The sequence below is a fragment of the Myotis brandtii genome, unplaced genomic scaffold (assembly GCF_000412655.1).
Source record: "Myotis brandtii unplaced genomic scaffold, ASM41265v1 scaffold237, whole genome shotgun sequence".
In the NCBI taxonomy this organism is placed as follows: domain Eukaryota; kingdom Metazoa; phylum Chordata; class Mammalia; order Chiroptera; family Vespertilionidae; genus Myotis; species Myotis brandtii.
In genome coordinates this window covers 5,858,422-5,871,159 of record NW_005358943.1, presented here as the reverse complement: position 1 = coordinate 5,871,159, position 12,738 = coordinate 5,858,422, and the positions used below count along the sequence as shown (strand labels likewise).

General features: G+C 42.4%; 1 protein-coding gene across 7 annotated transcripts in view; it reads right to left on the bottom strand.

Moving 5' to 3' along the window:
- Positions 1-3,664: 3,664 nt before the first annotated feature.
- GPR19 (G protein-coupled receptor 19) overlaps positions 3,665-12,738 on the bottom strand; it is a 33,244-nt gene continuing 24,170 nt past the window's right edge. For 6 of the 7 annotated variants that reach the window (XM_014540200.1, XM_014540197.1, XM_014540198.1 and 3 more), the window contains one exon: positions 3,665-4,986. In XM_014540200.1, the coding sequence (XP_014395686.1) occupies positions 3,717-4,970 (1,254 nt within the window). In that variant the 5' untranslated portion in view covers positions 4,971-4,986 and the 3' untranslated portion in view covers positions 3,665-3,716. The remainder of the gene's footprint in view (positions 4,987-12,738) is intronic. The other variant, XM_014540201.1, reaches the window with a different exon arrangement.

Genomic DNA, 12,738 nt, shown 5'->3' with positions numbered 1-12,738 from the left:
CTTCTAAACAACGAGAGGCTTGTGCTAGGGTCTCCCAACATCCCTTCTCCTCTAAAAATCTCTAATTCTTTGCTTCTTTTACATGTGGTTCTTACAGAGGGATGCACCCTCCAAGCTGATGCTGGTCACGTAACTCCAGCAGATCTTGTTGTGTGGCTCTGAAACTGAATCGGGGCAGGTGGCAGCAAAGCTGGAGAGGTGAAGGGAGGGACTGTGCCCATCAGGAGAGGCAAAACTGCCAACTTATTTGGCGAATGACTGCTCCCAATGCCTGGTGGGTAAAATTGTTCTTCCTGGGCAAGAACTCTGGCCCAGGGAGTCAGCTCCAGGCATCCTGGGTAAACCTGTGCTGGCAGGTCCACAGGGAAGCACATCTGAACAGGATGTGCAGGTTGGTTACACGAATGCTTTCACAGAAGATGAGAAGAAAGGGTGAAATTCAAATTCCACTCAAAGGATGCATCCCTCTCCCTTCCTCTGAGTCTATGGGAACCTGGAGTCAGGGAGGAGAATTGCTACTCTGAACCCCACCACACCCCCCATTCTCACTTTCTTGAATTCCTGTTTGGAAACTACGGGAATCAGATTTATGGTGCGCATCATCGTGTACCTGGTAAGGAGACTGGAGTGATTTTCTCATTCTCTCCAAAGCCTGCCTCCCTGCGCCTTAACTCTAGTTTTTGACAGGCAAGTGTAAGGTCTGGTGAATGTTCTTGTGTTGCTGAGACTTATGCAAATATTCATCAATCTGGTCATTATATCTGATTTTCTCCAGTTTTAGGATTAAGTAAGACAATAGGAATATTACATATTAAACTAAACTAACTAAGATATAGTGAATTATCAACATGCTGAGAGAGTATAGCTGCATTTTCAGAGGTCATGAAATTTTGGTGCTCTCTTGGTTATAATTTAACATTTTAATTTGTCATTATTTGGGGGCATTTAAAAACTAGTACTTTCTATAACAAGAGTTTTTATGAGATGGTCTCACTGAATTTCTACTTCCTGGGTAAACTCATAGAACATTAGAGACAGGATAGAGCTGGGCAATTTTCTGGTCTCTTTTAGTTTAAACTGAGACCTATAATATACATAAGAATAAATTAAAATGAATTAAGTTTAACTATTTACAATCTAACTTTAAAAAATAATATTCCATTTAAAGGAGCAGAAAATAAAATCACTTCTATTTTTTTAAACAAGTTTGACTATAAAATTCAAGGGCCAAGTGAGAGAAACATTGGCCTCATTTTGTCATTTTTAGAGTGCCGTTTGCTCATGGAATCTATAAATATAAAAGCCTAATATGCAAATTGTCACTGTGGAAGTTCAACCAGAAGACCGATCACTTACTATGATGTGCACTGACCACCAGGGGGCAACATGGAATGAAGGAAGGCCCTGGCTGGCAGCTGGAAGGCCCTGATAGGCCCTGATTGCCGGCCAGGCCTAGGGACCTAGTAAGAATATAAAGAGAGCCCTAACCGGTTTGGCTCAGTGGATAGAGTGTCGGCCTGCGGACTGAAGGGTCCCAGGTTCGATTCTGGTCAGGGGCATGTACCTTGGTTATGAGCACATCCCCAGTAGGGGGTGTGCAGGAGGCAGCTGATCGATGTTTCTCTCTCATCGATGTTTCTATCTCTCTCCCTTCCTCTCTGTAAAAAAATCAATAAAATATATATTTAAAAATATATATAAGGAGAAAGAAAAGGAAGGAAAATATAGCTATTATTTTTATCTTTTGAATACATTGAAGGAAGCACCACTACTTATAAACATCAGCTCTGTAAATATTTTGCAGATTAAATGCCTTATTGTTATTCTTTGCCTCAAATATCAAAGCCAATCTCATCTTGTTTCCCTGTGCCTGGTGAGGTGGGAAGGTACAGGGTTCTCTCTGTGTCTTAGAAATTCAGCACTACAAGTCCAAGAACCTATCCACGGACAAGGAAGAGGTGATGGCCAGCTCATTCAATTTCATCTAGACTCTCCTTTTAAGAATGGCCGGCTTCTCTAAAACCTTAGACTTCCACCAAAGCAGTAGCCAGAAAGCCTATGGAGGCCTGGATGGGTTTGGCTGCTCATGTGTTCTCTAGAGACACTGCTGTAATGTCAAGGAAAGAGCAACTGACCTGCAGTCTAAGGACCTGAGCGTGAGCACCAGCTCTGCCACACTCCGACTCGGATATGCTGCATAACTTCGAGTCCCAGGACCCTCATGGATAAAACATAATAATAAGTACATCACAGAATTCTTGAAGGGATCAAATGAGATAGTGCAAAATCACTGAACAACTGGAATTATTATTTGCAGCTCTTGGTGACTAGGGTGTGAAAATGCAGGCTAGTCTTGTCTGTAAGCCCTTTATTGTTTTAATAAGAACACTTTAAAACTGTGCTGGTCCTAGATTTGAAATAACGGGGACCTACAAGCTAGAGAAGAAAATCTTGAGTTATGACAGGCAAAGAAGAGTTGAGTTGGGGAGAGTATGATGATGTGTCCTGGAGAGAGATGTGGGGAGCAGGCAGGCACTGGCTGGAGAAAAGGCCTCATGTCTGAGTCTCTAAGGCAGCGGTTCTCAACCTGTGTGTCGCGACCCCTTTGGCGGTCGAACGACCCTTTCACAGAGGTCGCCTAAGACCATCCTACATATCAGATATTTACATTATGATTCATAACAGTAGCAACAGTACAGTTATGAAGTAGCAACGAAAATAATTTTATGGTTGGGTCACAACATGAGGAACTGTATTTAAAGGGCCAGAAGGTTGAGAACCACTGCCCTAGACACAACCTAGGTAGGACACAGGTGTGAGAAAAACATCCCATTGACTTCAAACTTTTCAAGGTATCACCCGCTGCTTAAGTTAAAGGGAAATGAAAATGAGAGAAGGAGAGGGATTAAGCAACTCTATAAACTTTCCCTTCAAACCCTGATTAAAATTCAGTCACAGGCCCTAGCCAGTTTGGCTCAGTGGATAGAGTGTCGACCTGCAGACTGAAGGGTCCTGGGTTTGATTCTGGTCAAGGGGCACATGCCTGGGTTGCAGGCTCGATCCCCAGTGGGGAGCGTGCAGGAGGCAGCCAATCAAAGATTCTCTCTCATCATTGATGTTTCTATCTCTCTCTCCCTCTCCCTTTCGCTCTGAAATTAATAAAAATATTTTTTTAAAAAATTCAGTCACAGAAGACTGTGCAGCAGTTCCAGTATATCTCCAATACTGTACATGGAGTGCTTTCTGGACAGTGATTATTTAGAAGAAGATAATGTAAAAATATATACAACATTAACACTTCCTAAAGGGTCCTTAATAAAAAAAAAATACAACCCTCTGAAATGTGTGACAGAGAGGATTCCATTTAAAACAGAAGCCCATAGTTACAGCATTTCAGTAGGAAGGACAAAAAGGAAACAATAAAACTAGGTTGATTCATTAATCAAAGACTGTGTGTATGGTTTACGCTTTTCGAATATAATGGTAAATTAAAAGTAGAAACACATTCTCTTTTGTGTATGTCACTAATATAGTAAAAGGAGCTCAAGGTGAAACAGTAACTAAAATTAAAACTATAACATATTAATGAATACACTTTACAAAAGAAAACATTTCCCTCAGAAAGTTGATTGAAAAAATATATAAATAACTTTCGTTTGTATAGTTAAAGTTTTTAATCTCTGGCGCATAACAATAATCGAAAGAATTCTGAGATTTTAGACAAAAGTGTTTGGTGGATTTGAGTTAATGGGCCAAGCAAGTTTCTTTTCCTTGGCTTCTCTGTCAAAGGAATCATAGATTGAGTCTTTGGTTATCGTTTTGGCCATGGGAGGGATTTCTGAAATCCCCACGTAGTTTTTTTTGGCCATCCTCGAACTGGTTGTGATAGTATAGGCATTGCTTCGGTAACATTTCATCGAGGACATGCAAAAGGTCTCTTTCATTCCTCTCCTGAAACTAGCATTATAAATGGAATACAGAGTAGGCTTAGAGGCTGAAGAACTAAAGGATATGCACGTGATTGCTGCGAACACAAGGGAACTTTTCTTATAGTCTCGTTCCTCAGGGTGCCACAGCTGAACCACATGAAAAGGCAGCCAGGAGAGCAGAAACAATAGGTTCAAAATGAGGAACATCTTGACCGTCTTCACTTTTGTCCTTGGGACAATGTTCATTGTCCTCCTCACAGTTCGGCCATCAGTGCCTATTCTCCAAATATACTTTACGACCTTCTGGTAAAATAAGATGATGAGGACAGATGGGATCACAAAGCCCACCAAGAAATGGATGACAGTATAGGCAGTTCCCTCCCAAGAGGAAGGGAGGAAATAATTGCAATGATTGTCCCAGCTGGAGCCGTAGAAAAAGAACACGGGGGACACAAAGGCTGCGTTGAAGATCCATGACGCTGCGATCATTTTCTTGGCTTTTTCCCTGGACACCTTGAAGCTCAGAGGATAGACAATGGTATAGAAGCGGTCTATGCAGATGGAGAGGAGGACATAGATCTGGACGCCCGGGGTGAGATACTGAAAGTATCGCACCATCTTGCACAGGGCGCTGCCAAGTGTCCACTTGCCAGTGGTGAACTGCAGCAGGACGAACGGCGAGCTGGCGATGCTGATGAGCAGATCGGCACACGCCATGGAGACCACAAAGTAGTTGGTGGTGGACTGAGTCCTTCGACTCCTGTGGATGACCAAACAAACCAGGGAATTGCCGAAGACAGAAAACAACCACAGGGTCCCAAACAAAATGCTGGCCGTGGCCACTTCCCCGGGTTTCAGTCCATACTGCGGGTCTGTTCTGTTGCTCATCCAGCCGTGCTCCTCATGTAATTCCGCCAGGTCATGGCTTGGCCGGGGGGTGGCCGTGTCGGGGCAGCTGTGGTTTTGGAGGGGCACCAGAAGAGTCGGGATAACCACAGGCGGCTTGCTGTTCTCCATCCTGTGAGCAAAAACCATATTCATTTTTTTCCTCTTAGTTCTGGATAAGAAAAGAAGAATGAAGCCTCCTGTTAAAATGGTGCCATCGAGTTTGATTCCTAAGGCTAACAATCTTATTTGGGCACTTAGATTGGTTGTTGTTTGTCTACAAGAAGGCCTCGTGCATTGGCAGGAAAACATGACTACTATCCAGGACAAACTCTGGCCCATTTCTCTTTCATTTTAGGTGCTGTTTTAGCAGAGCCCAGCGCAGGCTCTCTTTGGCCTCACCCTCTCTTGATCCTTAGTCAAATGTGGTAAAACTCATACCAAGCCCCCTCCTCATATATCCTTGTCCCCTCCACTCATTGGGGATAACAGAGGGTTAGAGAGTTCACTTGTTCCCCTCAAGTGAAGAGCTGCGGGAAGTCTGGGCAAGTGAGAAGCTCCTGGATGTTGCAACGCTAAAGCAACGAGGCTGCAAGAGCGGAAAACTCAGGCTGATGGAAACACTCAGATGTCAGCTGTGGAGACAGCTGACGGGAATCTATGAGTACAGACTGGCCAGCTACTGAGAAGGATCCCGTCCTTATTGCAGGGTTTCCATTACAGAAGCATTAAGGAAGCCCGTGGAGCCACCATGACACTTCTGCACGAGCCAGAAGAGCTCTTCATTTAATGACATCTGAAAATAGCTCGCTTTTTCCAAAAGGTGACGTGGCTCATGTCCTAATAGCTTGCCACCTATCAATTTGTTGGTGCTATTCTCTAGTTATTGTCTCATAAAACGACACATCGACTGAAGAAAGAACATACAAAATGTCTTCTAAAGAGTGTAACCAGGCTGCTAGAAACCTTAAGGCGTTCAGACGATTAAAAACAACCAAATATAACTGTTACTCAGCAACTTTTAAAAAGCTTATGATCCTTGGATATTTAAAAATATTATAAAGTTTAACACTAGTTTTTGTACTATTCAGTGAGAAAAAGTTTTGCGCTTTTTATTAGGTAAAAAAGATTGTGTAATTGTGGGCCATTCAATTAAAATTGAGGTGACTGGTGGCAGTGGGACCACTGATGTTTAATTTGGCTGCCTCTATTAACCAGAAAGAGAAAGTGTAACCAGGCTGCTAGAAACCTTAAGGCGTTCAGACGATTAAAAACAACCAAATATAACTGTTACTCAGCAACTTTTAAAAAGCTTATGATCCTTGGATATTTAAAAATATTATAAAGTTTAACACTAGTTTTTGTACTATTCAGTGAGAAAAAAAGTTTTGCTTTTTATTAGGTAAAAAAGATTGTGTAATTGTGGGCCATTCAATTAAAATTGAGGTGACTGGTGGCAGTGGGACCACTGATGTTTAATTTGGCTGCCTCTATTAACCAGAAAGAGAAAGCTTAGCAGTTGAATCTGTAATAACCAGAGCAACTCCACTGGGCCTGCGGCACAGGGCGGGGTGGGGCGCTCCAGCAATAGGCCCAGTGCCCCTCCTGGTGGGCTCCTGTGACTACACCTCACAGGGATAAGTTTCTGAAGTTCTAGAGGTGGAATGAATAAACAGTTCTTAATGACCCATTTCTCTGTGAAGGATTTTTGCACAAATTTGTGCTGGGAAGAGGGTTTTTCATATACATCATCCTCACCATGAAACCACAAGCAACAAAAGTCTGGAGCTCAGGACAAGGTGCTAAGTGCGAGCTCCATGTTACCTTTAGGCTTTTTTTAGGGGGGAGGGTGGGGGGGGGGTCCATGAGGCAGCCCTACTTAATTTCTCAAAAAGAAATGTAAGGTAATTAGACATCTTGACTGCTAAAAGATCTTTAAGCACGGCTGGCCAGATGATAGTCAGTTGTAAGAATAGCAACCATACTTTCCATATAAAAAAAAATCAGGATACACATTCTAAAAACAGAACGTACTATCTAAAATTAGCACTGTCCTAGAAAATGAAGAATGCATGACCCTCCTATTTATACAATGGAAATAATAGTGTTACCTATATACTAGCATGTGTAAAACCTGTAAGATGCCAAAAAAAAAGCGAGCAAATTTTAAAAAAATATTTCAAGTTTAAAAATAAAACACACGAGAACCTTTTCAGACAGAAAGGGCTGCTCCGGACTGTCTGGGGATGCCTGTGGCCTAAATAAAATGGGAGTGCGTGGCACGGGCGCTTCATAGTCCATACATCCACCTAGAAACCTGTGAACTTCCTCTTGTTTCTCTCAAAGCAAAACTCTGCTGAGAGAGGTGAAACTCCAGTCTAGCTCACCCCTAACAGCCACAGCCCTACCAGGCCTTCGTCCATGTTTCCTCCAGCTGCTTTACGCCAGTCCTGCCCCTTGGATGCTCAGACGTGGGGCCTAGGGAGTTCCTGAGGCTAGGTCTCCCCTGATGATGGCATGACTTGCTGACGTGACCTAACATCGCTACAGCTCTGTTTATTCAGTCAAAGAAAAACAAGAAACTGTGCTGGCTACTAAGGAAACAAAGATAAGTGAGACGCATAAAAGGGTAAACGTATAAATAACTGTCTGCCATATTATAACTGAATTCTGTAATAATTATAATTAGCTGCTAAAACCAGACGGGGAGCTAAGTGCCAGAGGAAAACAGGGTCCCAATGTTGCTTGGGATAGGAGGAAGAAGTGCAACGGCTTCACAAAGGATGTGGGCTTTGGGAATGGATAGGACGACTTCAGAAAGACAAGGGAGTTAACCCCCCCCCCCCACACAAACACACACACATACCACTAAGGGTGAGAGAAAGAGCGTGTAGAATGAATTTGAGGGTCATCTTTCTGGGTTGATCTTTGTTGGGCCCTTTTCCCCTTAGAGACATAATTTTCTGCCGACCTTACCTCCCAGAGTATGTCGTTTCTAAATGCCCTACAATCCAACTGACCTACATTTTCCCCATGGTTACGAGAGGCTATCTTTTCCGCATTTGGGGCCAGACAGTGGATAGGAGTATTCGCACATCCATAATGGATGTGGTATCCTTATCCATACAGCACTCTGTTAGCCTTTTACTACAGTGTTTTCCATTTCTTTTGCTTTAGACCAGGGGTCCTCAAACTACGGCCTGCGGGCCACATGCAAATACAAATATTGTATTTGTTCCCGTTTTGTTTTTTTACTTCAAAATAAGATATGTGCAGTGTGCACAGGAATTTGTTCATAGTTTTTTTAAAAACTATAGTCCGGCCCTCCAACGGTCTGAGGGACAGTGAACTGGCCCCCTGTTTAAAAAGTTTGAGGACCCCTGCTTTAGACCAATGGTTCTCTAGCTTAGCAACATTGGACTTTCCCAGGGAGCTTTAAAAAAAAAATATTGACGTTGGGGGTCCTACCCCAGGGATTCTAATTAAATTGGTCTGGAGTGCAGCCTGGGCATCAGGATGTTTCAAAGTTCCCCAGGTGACCCTGACAGGCAGCCAGGATTAAGAATCACAGCTTTAGAATTACTTCCAAGTTCCTGTCCTTCCCCACTAAACTATGGCTCCTGGAAGGATAGTATTATTACTGCTACAGCCTCCATTGAAGTTCGCTACATTAATAATTACTTATTAACTTAGTCGAATCCCTAAGGATAGAGAACTGAAATACATGACTCCTACTCTAGGTGGCTCTGCGAGGAGAATTACAAGCAGAGAGAGAATCGTGTATTCTTGGGGAGCTGGCACATTGGTGACCATGGAGATAGGGGGAAACATAAGAGCAGGGCCAGTGAAACTGAGTCACCCAGGTCCACTGCTACGTGAAATAGAACTCTGATTTGAGGGGGAGAGAAGGTAGTTGAGGAGTCCTCAGGCAGACCCTGCACCCCTCTCCTGGAAAAAATAGTCTGCCATGTTATAACTAAATTCTAGGGCCCCAAAGTCAAATTTCAGAAAGCTTTCCCCGCTCCATTCATTTGGAAATAAATACGTCTTCAATGAATGTTTTGGAAATACAAGGGCTGCTTAATTAGTAATTATGTCCAAGTCATCCACAGGCAGTAATTTTAGGAGCAACAGGAAAGACCTCTTCACCTCTTTCCTGCTCCACGTTTCTCTTCCCAACCAGTTCTGAGCCCGCCATGTGACACACACCACTAGGTTAAAATGTATCTCTATTATCCTGGCTGGGGTGGCTTAGTTGGTTGAGCATCATCCCATGCAACAAAAAGTCACCGGTTCTATTTCCAGTCAGGGCACATGCCCAGGTTGCAAGCTTGATCCCCAGTCAGGCTATGTGAGTGAGGCAGCTGATCGATGTTTCTCACTCACATCAATGTCTCTGTCTCTGTCTCTGTCTCTGTCTCTCTCCCCCTCCCTTCCCCTCTCGTTTCTCACTCACATCAATGTCTCTGTCTCTGTCTCTCTCCCCCTCCCTCTAGAAATCAATAATCCATTAAAAATCTAAGAGAGGAATCATTCGTCTATTGGGCTCTAAGAGATGCATTTCTTAAAATTTTTTTTATTGATTTCAGAGAGTAAGGGAGGAAAGAGAGATAGAAACATCAATGATGAGAGAATCATTGATCAGCTGCCTCCTACACACCCCCAACTGGGGACTGAGCCCACAACCTGAACATGTGCCCTGACGGGGAACCAAACCATGACCTCTTGGTTCATAGGTCGACACTCAACCACTGAGCTACATCGGCCAGGCTAAGAGATGCATTTCAATATATAAGTGGGGAAATGGTGGATAGGTTGACATGGTATAGAATTGGGGATTGGGTGGACCTCTGTAATGATGGGATCCTAGGGAACCTGGGAGGGGAATATGTCTATCACTTTATATTGTAATTTTTATTTTGAATGTTTGTCTCCCCATTAGGTTATAAATTCCTTGAGGACAGAGACTGTGTCTTTATCTGCATATATCTGGCGCATATAGATATTAATAAAGGTTTATTGAACAAATAGATGTTAATAAAAATGATATAGTGTTTGAAAATAAGTAAACAAGAGGATAGCAAATTATTTTAAAGTCATGCTAGGACATTGTTAGATGGGCTTCTCCAAGAATTAATTCTCTGGGACAATGTGTCTGTGTTTGATTTTGCTATTTACAATATGACTAGAGTCCAGATATTGTGAAGTTACATGTGAATATGCAGACTTCTGTCCAGCAGGAAAAATAGCCCTAAAGGTTATGGATTTATTGCCCTGTAGGGCATTAACCAGTTTTGTGACTATATTGCAATCTTACGCTGACATTATTTAAAAGAAAACAAAGCACAAAGCCCTTTAAATACCCATTTCTTCAAATGCTCTTGGAATCAGCCTCATTGGTTCTTTTGTTAATAAGTTAATAAATCTTTCACATGTTCATTCTATATTTGTATGAGTCATGATTTTAACTTTTGAAAATCGTATTTGATGGGTGGATGAATGGATGGATGATTGTAAGCTAATGAGAGGACCACAATGAGAAATAGAGGGGCACAGATGACAAACTTCGTTCACTTTGCAGTTCCGCCAGGGGCTATTCCTGGCTAAGCGTATTGACTGCTGCTTTGGTTTCTTTCGGATTCAAAAAATCCGAATGATTTTTCCCAGGATTCACAGACATTCTCACAATGTAAGGAAGACCATTTTTATTTCTGAGATTTGCTTAAACATTTAATGTCAAACTAGAATTTGTATCATATTGAATTTTTACATGATTTGGTTGGGGGAAGAAACAAACATTTTCTGTAGAATGGGAAGTATCTGCTAGACCTAAATAGATACATAAGGCTGTTTATTAATGAGCAGTAAGATGAATTACAATGTTGGCAGTAGTTATAACATCAATACTACCAAGAGCTGATACTTACTTTGTGCTTACTATGTATCAGATATTTTACACGTCTAGCCCTTGGAGGTAGCTCTATTTTACAAATGAAAAAACTGAAGTTCTTCCCCGAGCACATACAGTTGGAAAGTGGTCACCCTTGGACTGCCTCACTCCACAGTCCATACTCTGACTCTCCACTGGGGCTTCAGGCCCAGGGAGGCCACAAAGGGCTGGATCTGCATTCAGAAGGTCGAATTGGCTGTACCCGGATAGGTCTTTCTTGAGTCCTCAATCAAACGTAGGAATATAAAGTGATCCCCCACAGATTCTTAACCACCCACAGATACATCTGTTCAATATGCTAGCTCAGAAATATGTGGAAATCACTGCCCCCATATACTGGATGGTGGCTTAGCATCCAAAGTTCAGTAGATGCGTTGATCTGGAAACACAGCCTTTCTTTGGAATAAAAAACAGGAGAGTTTTAGAAATTCATTATGAATGATTAACTGTTGCCTTTTAAACACAGAATGAAAGCAGAAGTCTATACCTCATTCTGAATTGAAGTACAGAAAAAGTTTTATCAATTGCTATTACCCCAACTAGGAAATTATTATTTTTTAATAGTTTTACTATAAGAAAATACCATAGTGGTATTTTCTCTTAAGATTTTTCTCAAAGCCAGATATTTTCTCTTAAGCTTTTCATTGTTAGGTAGGCTTGATTTGCCTATATATGAAAATGAGGACCGCCTGGGGCAGGCGTGAGCTGGGGCTGGCTTGCATGGGCTCCCCAGAGCCAGCTGTGCACATTTCATTCCAGCTCCAAGTTCAATGACATCCCGTCGGTATCGTGAATCAGCCACAGTGGGACTAGTCACACCACAGAAATGGACAAACACTATAAATCACATTTTTCTTCCTGCACAGGCAGAGAAAACTAACATTCACCAGCCCACTAACTCTAGTAGTGTATGGTTAACGGTGCAATCTATCTCAAAGCTCAGAACTTACACACGTATCCTTGAATTTATGCTAAATGGCTAAAGAGGCCATATAGGCTCTCTGAAAGTTTCCTGAGTGGCTATCTTACTTTCTGGCCCTCAGCTGTGGACACTGAGCTAAGTGCTTTACAGAATGACATAAGGCCCAGGCAGCCACCAGCATGACTGTGGTGGGGAAATGGGAAAGCCAGAGAGGATAAGACATGTTCTCACAAAATGCCACCCACATAGGGTCACCAGATGAAATACAGGATGCTCAGTTCAATGTGAATTCAGGTAAATAACAAATAATTTTTAGCATAGGTATGTCCAATGCAATATCCCATACATGGTGTCCTGCGTTTCTATGGTAGGTAAATAATAACTCAATAAAGCTATTTTTTAAAGGTGGTTCTGGGACCCTTGCCTCCCCTTCTCACTGCGCTTCAGGTAAGTGACAGGCTGTAATATAGGAGTGCAGCTAGGAAGGTGGAACCAAGGCATAAGGTTCCCCAGCTGGGAAGAGTGCACAGCCGTGGGGGTGGTCCCAAAGCAGCAGATCCACCAGCCTGCAAGGAGTCACACCAGGTCAGGCCATAATTCCATGTCTGCTATAATCCGAGGGGATCCAAGGCTACAGGGACCATCACACCAATTTGCTCTGTATAAGAACCCCAGGACCCAGGAAGACGAAGAAAGAAAGAGCCCCAGTAATGTTTGTCATGGACTCACCCATTAGCCTGGTAGGATGAAGACTTGCCCCCTTTTTTTTTTTTTTTTTGGCAGCTTGTCTTTGTGTTTTAATTTATTTTTCAATTACATTTGACATACAATATTATATTAGTTTTATGTCCAACATAATTAGACATTTATGTACCTTACGAAGTGATCCCCCTGATAAGTCTAGTACCCATCTGGCACCATACACAGTTATTACAGTATTATTGACTATATGCAGGCTTGCCATTATTTAAAGGAAATAATGTGTGTAATAGGCAGAATGGCCCCCCAAAGATGTCCACACCCTAATCCCTGGAACATGTTAATGTTATATA